The 14,538-nt window shown below is 45.4% G+C and overlaps 1 protein-coding gene across 2 annotated transcripts in view; it reads left to right on the forward strand.

Moving 5' to 3' along the window:
- The window catches only part of LOC147722731 (uncharacterized), a 488,139-nt gene that overhangs the window by 298,202 nt on the left and 175,399 nt on the right, over positions 1-14,538 (forward strand). For both annotated transcript variants that reach the window (XM_086965201.1, XM_086965202.1), the window contains exon 17: positions 10,054-10,132. In XM_086965201.1, the coding sequence (XP_086821327.1) occupies positions 10,054-10,132 (79 nt within the window). The remainder of the gene's footprint in view (positions 1-10,053; positions 10,133-14,538) is intronic.

The following is a 14,538-nucleotide window of genomic DNA, read 5'->3' on the forward strand; positions in this document are numbered from 1 at the left end:
AAAGATCTTTCTGGATTCACTAGTGAACCCACCCACCTCCGCCAGAAAGATGAGGCTGGAGAGGAAAGGGGGTGAAAACAAGGACAATACTTGGAAAACAAACCTTAGATGGTTATAAAGCGGTGAATGACTTAGTTGAACATTACCATAACTTTGGTAACAGAACAAACACGAGAGAAAAAAGAATCCGAAGATTGCGTCCAAGGTTGGGTCCAGAAAGATCTTTCAAGCTGCAAAACTACACCGACCGGTAATAAACTATTCGTTTTTGATCAAACGGGGCAAGTCGAACAGTGAACTGGTAGTGATCTATGCCGAGAGGTATGAGCGTTAGTGTAAGACAAGAGGCTGGGGGGCGTGTGGAAATTAGTTAAACAAGCTCTCGGCATTGCTGTGGCGGGGGCGCGCATTCCTTTGAAGTCTGATGCGGGGGGAGGGATGCCTTTGAAGTCTGATGCCGAGGCTCCCAAACGACAGACAGGAATGTGTGATGTGCAAGCGCCTGGCTCACATGAACTGTATCGAATCCGCAGTTTGGGGAGACTTTTCGGAAGCCTTACTATAATCTCGCCGAACAATGCTTACGCATTGGTTCAGCGAGACCTAAAAAAGCACTGATGCAGCAAGCACTGGTTGCATCATAGCACTTTTTTTTTTTTTACCTTCCCCCTTTTTTGCTTGACCAGTTCCACCTGTATACTCCCCCCTTCACCCGTTATTGCAGCCCCTACCCAGTCCCACCAAAAAACCTATCCCCACACCTGTCCCAATAAGACAAAGAAAACGCTATCACACTGCCAGTGCTGACTTTCATAGCAGTTTTTTTCTACCATGCTGCACAGCCGCTGCTTTGCTGTACCACATGACTGAAAGACATTGCTCTTGTATATGTGAGACGGTGGCTTTGCCAATGCTGGTTTTCATTTTTAGCCATGGTGCTGTAGTACATGGTAAAAAATACATTGATATACCCAATAGCTCTGGTAGGTAAGTCCTATTTGCTTTCCCTGTGCTTGTTTTATTCCTGTTTCACAGCACCGCTGATAGTTGTGGGTTTCTTCTAAGCACTTATGAAATGAAAGAAGATTACTTTCTGGGAATTTTAGAATTGGTTGAGTTTGTTCACTAGATTTGGAGTGTGTTCTGTAAGAAAGTGCCCTTTTTGACATGGTCACCCACACTTTTTGCCTGACAGTGGTATCTAGGTCTCCAGTGCCAGATCGCTTTCCCTAAAATGTGCAATTGTTACCCCCAATTGGCAATACCTTTGGCACCCCCTGTAAGTCTCTTGTAAATGGTGCCCAAGGTACCTAGGGCATGGGTACTAAAGAGGGTTCCTAAAGCTGCAGCATGTATTGTGCCATCCTAAGGGACCCCTCAACTAACCTTTGCAGACTGGGTGTGTCTTAGTGCAGAAAAAAGTGAAAACACGACATGGCACACATCAGTGTGTGCCATGCTGCAGACACAGCATGCAGTATAGGTAAGCCACCGCCTACAGCAGGCCTTACAGCCCTAAGGCATGGTGCACTGTACTACATGTGGGGACTTGTCTGCCTGAGCAAATATGCCCCGTGATATCCAAGTGCATTCTTAGATATTAAAAGTGACCAGGGAAGCTAATTTAGGTGCATGTGCTGGACACTGGTAAAGAACATACATGTCCACCAGCTACATAATGGCTTCACTGAAATCTATGGTGTTTGGTATCAAACACCTTGTATTAATGAACAAACCCACACTAATTTCAGTGATAGTTCTATAAATATATGCACCCAGAGGGCACCTAACAGTGTGCTGGCTAGCTGTTTTCTGACCAGTTTGCCAACACAGACCCTTTTCTAACCCCCAGGAATGAGAGCCCACACTCTCAGGAGGTCCAGAACAAAGCCTGCTCTGGCTGAGGGTGGTTTATTCCCCCTTCAGCAGGATGACCCGTAAATTTGCATTCAAAGGCAGGGATCTTCAAAGAACACACTGCCTTTGGTATACAAACCTGCCTTACCGCAGAGGTCTGCTATGCCAACCCACTGACCAGTAACCATTTGGCGCCTGGACAGGTGGGAAAATTAGTAGTCTGAGAGGCGTATTTACCCTCTGGCTAGTACCACCCCTAAGGTGGGCTACTTGATGTGGTTACTAAAATGAAAGATCTACCATCTAGGTGATGGCAGAATTAAGAACTCTGGGACAGGGTTATGCCCTCTTTCCACAGAAAGTCGTCGTATAGACAGTGTACTCACCCTAAAGATACATAGCCTATTGGCTACTATCTCACACTCCCCGTAACTCTCCTAAATACAGTATTTAGGTGCCACCCCTGATGCCAGGACTTCCGATCTGGTGAATCAAAAGAAGTGGACTGTCACGTGCCCGAATGCAGTACAAGTTTCCCCCCATACGATAACATTACCTCTCCCAACAATTGCACTGTCCCCTTTGAAAATTTGTAAAAATTAATTCCTCCAAGTACTTACTTGATTCTGATCTTGGTATCTGATTTCATTTAAAAGTACTTGTCATTTTTTTATAAATTGGTGTCGGATTTCTTGTCTCTGTGTCTCTGAGTCTCTGTGTGTGTGTCTGTGTGTGTGTCTCTGTGTCTGTGTGTGTGTGTGTGTGTGTGTGTGTGTGTGTCTCTGTGTGTGGGTGGGTGGTTCTCTCTGTGTGTGGGTGGGAATTTCTCTCTGTGTGTGGGTCTCTGTGGGTGGGTGGGTCTCTGTGTGTACTAACCTCGGATAGGCCTAACTGCTCGCCCACACTACCACAAGAGCATTTGAGTTGTGTGCATCTGTCTACCAACTGGGGTTTTACCGGTCTCGTAACAGTGTTTCTCGTTTTGGTCCACTATATACAGAGCTACCTCCCTACAAGTAACGCAAGCCATAGAGGGGAGAGAAGCGAATAAGGAAGTCAATTGGAAAATTCATGCAATTGTGGAGTGTGCTAAAAAACTGCAGAAAAGGAGAAAAGCATACTGATGAGAGAGAGAGCAATACAGATTGGAAATGGGGAGAAGCTCATGAGGGAGACAGTTAAAAAAATATACACTCTTGTGACGCATTCAAGCAAAAAGAATAGTAATTCCCTTAAAGTGAGCTGTGACATGATATTTTTACATTTGCTTCAGGAACCATCTCAAAACCAAAGCTTGTAGGAGCCTTTTGAACCTCTGGGATGCCTAAAGTTAATAAACTGAGCATTTATTGTGCTGCGTGAGTCTTTAACTGGACAGTTGGCAAAATGTCGGCCTGTCCTTATTTTAACTGTTGTCTTGCATAGAATGAGTTTTGCAGCGTGAATCTTTCTGCATTCACTATGATGTGCATTATTCCACCATCTAGTGGTTTGGTCAGGAATTGTATTCATTCTCTTTTTTTGTTGGTGTTTTTTTCGTGGCCCAGGTGGACGTCGACATACCACCATTTGGTGTCCTTTGTGACATTGACGCGCTTCCTCCGGAAGCTCCCACCTTTTGGTCGCCTTTTTCAGATTCTTTTTTCTGTCGTTTGGTCTGGATCGTTGTTGAGGAGTTCCAGAGGTTTGGAAGAGGAATCAACGGAAAATGTGAAAAATCGTGTCAATTGAGGTTATCAACGCACCCGACTACAGGCCAGGTAGCCGGGACTACTTGGAAGAAGAAAATTTCGAGAGAACTTGACATTCACACGAGAATGCGCACACAGGGGGCTCCCTGAGCGCAGGAATGGACAAAACCCCCTTCAAGTTTTGCACCAAATGCCACCACAAATACGCCCAGAAGTACTAGCATCCAGTCTGCAAACTCTGCCTTCCAATCGACCACAACAGGGAGGACTGCAATGCTTGCTCGACGTTCACACAAAAGACCCTCAGTAAGAACGATGCAGAGAAGGGCGAACCACACCATGCAGGGGCAAGGGCCACCTCCATCGCGCCGAGACTTGGGCCTCTCCAGTAGTGAGGACGACAACATCATCGATTGACCAGAGGACGACACGGTCGTTTAAGTCCATAAGAAAACGTCAAAGGAGGTAAAAGACGACGACCCCCAAACACTCGACCAACACTCGAAAGAATGAGACAAAGTTCTCGATAGAAACAGTGCCATCGAAACTCAACGAAAGCAACTGCACCCAAGGACAAAGAGCCCTTCGAAGAGGACTCCAGGACTGCAAAGACCCATGAAAAATCAAGGTCTTCGAAGGAAGCCCCAGAAATGGACTCCTCGATGCTGAGAAAGTTAGGGTCGACAACTGCTTCGACAACGTCGACTACCAAGAAGCGAAGCGCTCAAACCCTCGACGCCGAACAGGCTGCCGAGATGGAAAGGAAGAAAAGGAGTCTTGAGGCATAAATGGCGAGCATCCTGCAGCGGAAGAAGGACTTTAATGACAAGATGAGTCAGTACATCATCCTGCCGAAGCCTGCAGCCGAGGTCGAAAGGGGCTATGTGGACCCTGAACTGCCAAACACCTAAACCAGTCGAAGAACAGGAAGAAGCGACCCTGTATTACTTCGAGGGAGAAGGCGAGCAGGAACAGCTAACCTACCAGGACTCTACATCCTCGGAGGCGCAACACTTAAAGTAGCATGACCTTGACGCCAAAATGCCGGAGGAAGGAGTAGGCACATACCCTTCAAGGCCTTCACCATCAGATTATATAGGGATCTATAATATGGTGGTCAAGAATGCTGCGTAGACATATAGGGCAAAATGGAGGAGGAGAAAGCCAAGGCTTGCTTTCTCCTGGAGACTCTTACCCACACAAACAAGAAGTCCATTCCTGCCCATGCTCTCTAGTGTGCTGTACCAGGGCAGAGAGGCTTTCATTGAACCAGCTATTTGTAAATCTGTAACCCCGAAGAACAGAGAAGTACAAGCTCTCCTCAAAGGACCCTGCATACATTCAAGGATCAGTGCCAGCCGATTCAATAATCACCGCAACAGCTAGGAAGAGGGCCAATTTCCCTACAAATGCAGCACCACCCCCTAACAAGGAGAGTAGGCGAATAGACCTCGCGGGGAAGAAGGTAGAAGAGAGTGCGGCAATCCAATAGTGCATCGCTAACTCAAACGCCCTAATCAACACACATGCATACCAGCACTGGGAAGAGCTAGCACAACTCCAGAAGCACCTACCCAAACAGTACCAGCAATGGGCAACCCACCTGGTAGATGAGGGGAAAAATATGGCAAACACATGTTTAAAGTCGGCCTCTGGCGCAGGGGAGACGTCCAGCAGGCAGATGAACGGGGTGACAGAGAAGGCACGCATGGATTAGGATTTTGGGCTTCAAGCCTGAGATACAGAATAACATCCACAACAAGCCCTTCGATGGAGAACAACTTTTTGGGACACCAGTTGACAAAAGTTAACTCAGCTCAAGAAAGACAACGAAACTGCAAGGTCCATGGGAGCACTGCAGTTCAGAGGAATGAGAAGGGGTACACCCTCAAGAAGGCCAAATGGTAGGGGAGGCAACCAACTAAGTACCTCGCACCAAACATTCCTACAAAGTAATCAGGGAAACGCCAGGGACAGTAGCAACAGCGACACCAGCTGCAGAACTGGCAGTACCAGCCACAGGACCAGTCCTTATGAAGCCGCTCGAACGGACGAGGACAGGCACGGAGAGGAAGGAAACAACTCACCTCCAAGTGACTTCACCAAAAGGCAGACACCCACCCAGATAACACCTCTAGGGGGGCACCCAAAGAGGAAAAAAGTCCAAAAACAGTTTTTACAAGACAAGCAGTTCCCCGAACATATAACACCAGTAGGAAGCAGAATGAGGAACTTCCTCCAAGAATGGCAGAGGGGCACAACAGACAAATGGATACTAAACATCACAAAATCCAAATACTGTATAGAACTAATAAAACAACCTTCAAACAAAAAGCCTAGCAACAAGTCAAACTCTGCAAAAGAACTTACGATCTTGGTACTAGAGGCACAGGAACTGCTCAACGAGGCAATAGAGATAGTACTGTACAAGGAAAGAAACAAGGGTGTTTATTCCAACTACTTCCTCGTACCAAAGGTGGACGAAACACTAAGGCCTATCTTAGACCTACGGTTCTTAAGCAAGTTCATAAGGACAGAAAGATTCAAAATGACATCTCTTCAAGAAGTAATACCCCAGGTACAGGCAGGGGATTACATGGCAACTAGAGATTTAAAGGACGCGTACTTGAACATCTCCAGCAAAGGACACCAATGCTTACTAAGATTTGTAATCAGAAAGACTCACTACCAGTTCACAGTGCTCGCATTCGGACTAAAATCAGCACCAAGGGTGTTTACAAAACAGCAGTAGCAGCACACCTAAGGAGGCAGGGAATACATGTATACCCTATCTTGACGACTGGCTCGTGAAAGCAAACTCCTACAGCCAGTGAAAACACACCCAGCAGGTGATACAAACACTAATCCAACTGGGTTTTTCCATCCATTGGGGAAAGTGGTGAATAGAACCAGAAGAGGTGAAGATATTTTTACACCATACAAGCCAAGGTGTTCCCCAGCACAGAGGATTTTGGCAATACTGAATGAAACGCGTCTGTACCGCAAGGGGCAAGTTCTGAGAGTGAGGACAGTGAGCAAACTTATGGGAATGATGGTGTCAAGCACACACCTGGTCCCAAATATTTGACTCCACATGAGACCCTTCCAGGAAGGGATACAGCAGCAATGGTTACAGGCAACAGGGAGTTGGAACGATCTAGTGTTTGTCACACACGCAGTGCATCTGGAAGTAGCGTGGTGGAACAAGGAAAACATATCACGAGGGAAACCATTCACACAACATACTCAAACAGTGACCATCACAACAGACGCCTCCCAAATGGGTTGGGGCGCGCACATGAACAAACTCAAGGTGAGGGGGTTATCGTCGCAGCAGGATGCGATCAACCACATCAGCTACCTAGAACTAAAAACTGTATTCCTGGCCTTAAACCCGTTCAAAAGGAGCTGTACAGAAACAGGGTGTTGATCCAGACGAGCAACTCAACCACCATGTTCTACATCAAGAAACGAGGAGAAACACAATCAGTAGCACTATCACGTCTAGCACAGGAAATATGTACATGGGTCATCCGACTAGAAATAGACCTACTAGCAATACATCTCCCAGGGAAGGACAATGTGGAAGCAGACCGACTCAGCAGGCAGACATCCGCATCCTAGGAATGGGAGATCAACCAACAAGAAATGCAGAAAGTATTCCGGAAGTTAGGGACACCGCAAATAGACCTATTTGCAACACACCAAAATGCGAAATGACAACACTTCGCATCAAGACAACCAGACCATCGTTCACAAGGGAATGCTCTATGGATAAGTTGGTCAAAGTCATTTGCATACGCTTTTCCCCCCAATACCACTGATACACAGGGTACTCAGCAAATGCAGGATCAGCAATATGTCGCTGATACTAATTGCACCTCAGTGGGCCATACAAGTCCAAATAGTGAAGTGGTGCAAGCACCAGCTCACAGATTCCCAAGAAGGGACTTGTTAACAATGTACAATGGAAGGGTGCTACACCCAGAGCCAGAAAGCCTCTGTCTAGCTGCATTGCTCCTGAAGACCTAGAATTTGCACACTTCAAACTACCGATAGGCACAATGGCAGTGCTCAGGGAGGCGAGAAGACCTACCACAATAAAGTGCTAGGTAGCAAAGTGGAAAAAATTATCCGAATGGTACTTTATGGAGAAACTGCAAAGAAGAATCACAAGGAAATCAACAGTACTAAAATACTTAACGCATCTACTAAAAAGTAAACTAAGCTACACATCCCTAAGGGTGCACTTAGCGGCGATAGTAGCTTACACAAGTGGAGAAACAGGGAAAAGTTTCTTTACTCCCCCAAGTAGTAAAAAGATTTCTGGAAGGAGCTAAGGGAATTGCACCTCCAAACAGGATACCGGCGGCCAGCATGGAACCTCAACGTAGAGCTAACTCAATTGATGAAGGCACCATTTGAAGCTTCACTGCACATGCTCCCGCAAAAAAAGACTTCTTAGTGCCTATCACATCACTACGAAGAGTAAGTGAATTGCAAGCGCGAACACTTCAAGAGCCCTGCCTGCAAATACACAGTGATAGGATTTTAATGAGAACAGATCCATACTTCATGCCAAAGGTGGTGTCACGGTTCCACATCAATCAACAATCCAAATACCTAGTTTTTTTCCAAAAACCAGCCACAAACACAGAAAGGGCGCTACACACACTGGACGCCAGGAGGGCTGTAATGCACTATATAGAAAGGACAAAGGAGTGCAGAATGACAAAGCAGTTCTTCTTTTTTTTTTTTTTTTTCTTTGCCGGCAGTTTTTGGGGACTACCAGTTATCAAAAATACCATTGCACGGTGGATTGCATAAACCATACAACTCTGCCACAAACATGCAGGACAACTGTTACAAGGAGCAGCTCATGCTCACTCAACAAGGAAGAAAGGAGCTACAATTGTGTATCTAGCTAACACACCAATTCAAGACGTATGCCGAGCTGCAACATGGTCTTCAGTGCACACATTCACTAAGCACTACTGTGTAGATATCCAAATGAACAATGAAGCGCAAGTGGGACAGGTCTTACAACACATATTCAGTTACCAGATCTCATCTTCCACCCAACCACCACAATAAGGACACACCGCTCCAAAGTCTATGCACAGCATAGTGAATCCAGAAATATTCATGCTGGAAAACGTATAGTTTCTTACCTGTCCTTGTAGTTTTGTCCCTTGAAGACTTCTGGATTCACTAGCGAAAACATCCTCTTCCGTCAGAAAGATGAGACGGGAGTAAAGGGATTAAAACTGGAGAAAGACTTTACAAGAGTAATCGAGAAACAAGCGTAACAAGAAAAGAATCCGAAGATGGCGACCAAAGGTGGGAGCTTCCGGAGGAAGCGCGTCGACGTCACGAAGGACACCAAACGGTGGTATGTCGACACCCACCTGCGCCACGAGAAAAAAAAGAGAAGAAATACTACAATTCCGGACCCAGCCACTATGTGGTGGAATAATGCACAGCACAGTAAATCCAGAAAGTCTTCAAGCTGCAAAACTACACCGACAGGTAAGAAACTGCGTTATTAATATTGTGATGGGTGTCTGGCTATTGTCGTGATGCAAAGTCTGGCTGAACCTGCAGTATATGGGCTGCATTCAGAAAACCAAGGCAGACTGGTTTAGCAGAGCACAAAGTGAATTCCTCAGAACCTCTTTTCAAGACTACTAGGAGGGTATATGGAGTGTCGTGTTTATTTATTCAGATTCATTAGGACATGAAGTTTTCTATTCTTTGTATTCATGTGAAAAAGAAATAGTTTCAAGGCATTGTTACTTAATGGGTAGTACTTTCAAGGGCAACAGTTTCCCACATTGACTAAAGCATACATTTTATTAAAAGCCCAGTGATTTTCTCCATAAAGAAGTTAGTTTGTGTTCTACTAGTGTTGTTTCTACTCAGTGTTATTAATGAATAAGACAAAATGTTCAAGATATGTAATCACTTTAATGTTCTTTGTGGTGAATGTTACATCAGTCAAAAATTGTGGGTTACTTGACATTACCACCAAATGTAAATAAATGTGCTGGGGAGCCAACAGTTCCTCCAACATTATGACCTGAAAACATCTTCTCCACTAAGACTGCCATATCATTCCTGTGAACAATTCGATTGGACCTTTCCTGGTTTCATATTGTGAGATGTGTCCTTTGCTTAGTAGGTGCATGATGCTATGTCATGGAGTTAACTGGTAATTTCTTTTGCAAAGGCAAGTTGATAGGTATGATATCCAGTCTTAAATGCTGTTTTCTGAATTGTTGGAATGAGACTTTTTGTCTAGCAATATGTGTAAGAAAAATGATGGCAATGTGTTTTTCGCTGACAATTGCACTGAACATTTTGAAAAATGGGTGCATGTTTGGTTTCCATATACACAAGTGCAAAGATTAGATTGTGCTGCATATTAATTTCCAACTTCTTGTTCATTTATTGATATTCACATTAAAGTAAATGTCTGTGTAACAAAGTTGTTGGTTGTTCCCAGGTTGATGCAGAGAAACTTGCAAGAGCTAAGCGAGTTGCTGAAACAATTACCCAGAACAGACCTAATGTACAAAAACCTGGTAAGCATGTTGAAGTGATCTTTTTGGGAGACTGTTTTAAAACTGTGAACCTTGGGACTTAAATGTTATTTAAAACCTTGTGTTGCACTATAGGAAGCTGGCTCTCTATACACTATACCAAAGTGAGGTATAGTGTGCACAAAGTCCAGTGGAACCCCAAAGGTAGACAGAGGTAAAATTAGATAGAACCTTACTCTACATTTGTGGTAGTGTGGTCGATCAGTTAGGCAGTATCAGAGGACAGTGTTAAGCATTTGTACACCCTCAGTCAGCAAATTAATTCAAACACTCAAAGATTGAACTTCAGACCAATTGTTTTTGTATAAAAATATTCTTTTAGGTGTTTTATTTCTAGAACCAAGCAAGCCTGGCACAGGTAAGCAATACGTACTTTACAGTAGTAAATGCTGATTGTAAAACAGTTCAATTGCATTTGTAAATGTACTATGATTAAACTTATAGTATTGTTTCAGAGAAATGCAATCACTTGTAAATACAGTACATAGACTTGAATGGGATTTTCAGTAAAATAGCAGGTAAGTTACTTTTGGATTACTTTTCTTACTCAGTGCTTTATGCAATTTCAATTTATTTAAATATGATTTTGGAACTCCTTGGAGATCCACATATTACATAGTGACAAACAAAATATAATAAAAATGAAACCATATGTAAACAACTTATACTAGCAAAGAATATACAAAGTTAACATACCATTCATCTAATACAATTCTAAAAAACATTTGAAAAAGTAAAAAATTCTGTTACAAAAAATTTCATTTGGAGGACTAAAGATAGCATCTATCAGAGATCTTGCAGATAAGATACCAAACTGAACACATACAGGCTTTACCCAGAGACGGCGATAAGCCATTAATGCTGGAAAAACTAGCAGGACATGTATAGAGTCTTGAGCTGAGACGTTGCAGAAGTTACATACATTAGATATGCCATGCCATTTGGCCAACAACTTATTCAGGGGAAGGAGGTCCTGCCTAAGAAGCAGCCAAAAACGGCGTAAACCATGGGGTATGTTCCAGGAAACGTAAGGTTGTATTTGTCTAAATAAACAAGAATCAACAGCTTGCGTAGCCCCCTTCTTTTGTATAATCAAGTTGCGATCCCTTTCGTAGCTTAGCTTCCATGTGGCTTGTTTTAATGTTAATTTTAATTGGTGCATGGAAAGGTCTAAAAGAGTGGCTTCCTCCAAGTCCAAGAGTGTAATGGCCTTCCTGTGATTCTTTATAAGAGTCGAATGCTCTTTTAGGGGGCCCATCAACTCTTTTGTAATTAGGGATCTTAGAGTGGCTGGCTTTCCTTTGATTAAACAAATAACCCAGCGAATAACTCCTGCTAGGCCCTGTGCCCAGCTACTTCTTAGACCGAATTCTAAACGAAGGGCTGCTGCACTGCAACTATTATTAACCGAAGTTAAGCTTCTCAAGAGGATGCCCTCGATAGTGTCCAAGAAACCCCATTCGACTAAGTCGATTAATTCTACGCCGTAAAGCAGAGTTGGGGGGACTTTTGCCCGGAAAGCCTCCAGCAGGTGAACAAAGTGTCTTTTGCCGGTTGATTTGTACAATGCTCTTAAGCCATTTCCCTGAGACTTTGCCTTACGGGAGCTATTTTCTATGTGGGATTTGTTGCTCAAGTTGCTGTTTACAACATTGCCCAGGAATACATATGTTTTTACTCTTTCTAATTTTTGGCCTCCCAGCTCCCAGCTAATGTGCTCCAACTTCAATTTTTTCCGCCCCTCCATACACATTATCTTGCTTTTGGAGATGTTTATTTTCAGGAAATGCTCTTCGGAGAAAGTGTGTAATGAATGCAGACGGTTGTTGAGACCTTTTGGGGTAAGGTCTAAAATTAATATGTCGTCTGCATACATTAGACAAGAGATATATCTGTCTCCCAGGCGTGGCGCAATTCCTTCACATGCAGATCTAGTAAGGGGGAGATCGCTAACGTAAAGGGAAAATAAGAGGGGAGCTAAAAGACAGCCCTGTTTAAGGCCATTCGCCGATGGAATGAGCTGGGATAGGCCCCTTTCTCCCCCCCAACAGCACTTTGCACCACGTGTTATCATGCAAGTCCTGTACCAAACGTAAGAGTCTATGAGGCATTCCCAGGGCATGTAGTTTTCTCCACAATACTTGTCGGTCGACCTTATCAAAGGCCGTGGAGAAATCTATGAATGCCGCATAGACTCTCCCCTTTCTGGCTCCAATGTATTTGTCGATTATTACCTGGAGGGCGGTTAAGTTGCCTGGATGCAGCACTGGGACACTTCCTGTAAACAGGTGAGTAAAAGCATTTTTGTTAAATCGTACAATTTTAAAGAATTTCTATAGGTTTTAAAACTCTGCACTTATTTTTAGGAAAAAGTGTCAATGTTATCCTACGGAGGAAAATATGGTTATCAGTTTTTAGGTAATTTATCAGTCTTTGGAGTTGGTTATGGGGTTAGAACAAGGGTTCCCCCAGGGTCAGTGATGCACTCTTGTTACACTCTCAGCTGCACTTGGGCGGTCAGGTGCAGAGCGTCGAGGCCCAATGTTATCTAACAGGGGATAGGGGGCCTCCGGATGGTGGCTGCTGGCAAGCAGGCCACTGGGTTGTGGGAGCAAAGCTCCTGGACTTGGGGGAACTAATTAGAACCAAAGGTCCACTTTCAGCGGCACCAGGGCGGCTGGGTGAAGGGTGCTGTTTCGAGTTCTGATGCCCTGTTTCCAATAGAGAAACTCTGGCTTGCAAAAGCACTACAGGCAGCGAGATAAAGGACTTTTGGGTGTGACCACCACTTCGAGAGGTAAGTTGGGGAGTTAGGGGTTGGCTAGGCACAGTCTGTTTGGGCACACAAGGGCGTGGGGTGCCTTTTGGGGTCTGATCTTCTTATCAGCTCCTGGTCGCGGTTAGGGGGGGGGGCCTTCTGGATTTAGGCTGCAGGTGTCAGCTGGAGGCTTGAGGCAGGTCAGGGGTCGCCGGATCTCTGTTCAGGATCGCAGGGGTGACAACCTTGTGGTGTTTGTTGCCCACTCTAGCTCGGCCCGTGGACGGCGGGTGCAGAGTGGGGCCGATTTGTGGTTTCTGGCTGCTGCCAGAGATTGCAGTTGAACAAATGCGGTGTTCATGAGAGAAGCAGTCTTTGGAAGTGCAGGCAGGTGTTCCGTGGTTTTTAAGGTGGCTGGCTGCAGGACACACCGGGATTTCGCAGGAACTGTTCGAGTGGGAGACAGGCCGGTAGGGCTGGGGCCAAGTCAGTGGGCGTCTTCCTCTTGTTAGCTGATGCACGGCTGTTCGGGGCCTTCTTCTTTGCTTCGTTTCTGGATCGGTTTTCTTGGTTCCGGGCTACCCCCATAAAAACTGCTTTTAGGGAGCTTTTTATGTGTCTTGAGGTCAGTAGTCAATGGGCTACTGACCTTAGGGTGACAACACCCTTGGTGTACTCACCCCACATGGGGGCGTGAGTACAATCCCTAATCCTGATTGGGGAGTGCCTGCCATCTGCAAGATGGCTAGCACTAAAGAGAGGGCTTCACCTCTCCTCCCCCACCTGAGGGATGGAGTAGGCACACCTTCTGGGATGGCTAGTTTTTCCCGCCTGTCTTCCCACCGAAAAGAAAGGGAGACAAGAAGGGGGCCTGCTCCTGCTAGCAGGAGAGGCTGGGGGTCGCCTTACAAAGGCTGCCAAGCCGTTGAAGCTCCCCTGCCACAGATGGCTCTTCCTGGCCTGGGGGAGATGTGAACACCACCACCCAGGAAAGGCTTTGTTTCTAGGCTCAGGGAGCGAAGGCTCACACCCTATGAGTCCAGAAACATGTCTCGTGGTGGCAGGCTGGTATGTACCGGTCAGGGAACCCACCAGAGGCTGGTCGTTTTTCAGGGGGCATCTCTAAGATGCCCTCTGTGCGTTTTTCATTAACTCCCTCACTGGCATCAGTGTGGGTTTAATGTACTGAAAATTCTGATGCCAAACTTCTCAATTTTCAGTGTAGCCATTGTGGTGCTGTGGAGTTCATAATGTCAAGCTCCCAGTACCATATGCTCTTAATGGCAGCACTGCACTTACAATGTCGAAGAATGGAATTAGACACTGTAGGGGTACAGGGCTCATGCACCTTTACCCTCACCACTGGTATAGGGCACCCAGCTAGAGGGGTGACCGATCTATGCCAGGGCAGTGAGTTGAAGGCATGGCACACAGATGTGTCATTTCGACTTTTCACTTTGTTCTGCACCAAAATACGCAGTCTGCAGAGGCAGTGTGTGTGTGTGTGTGTGTGTGTGTATAAAGGTATTGGGCTTCTAAGGGTGGCACAATAAGTGCTGCATCCCTTTGAGGTCTTCCCTGGTCACAGTGCCCTGGTGGGTACCTGCGGGACAGATGCCAATTGGGTTAG

Source organism: Lissotriton vulgaris, chromosome 4_1, assembly GCF_964263255.1.
Source record: "Lissotriton vulgaris chromosome 4_1, aLisVul1.2, whole genome shotgun sequence".
In the NCBI taxonomy this organism is placed as follows: Eukaryota; Metazoa; Chordata; class Amphibia; order Caudata; family Salamandridae; genus Lissotriton; species Lissotriton vulgaris.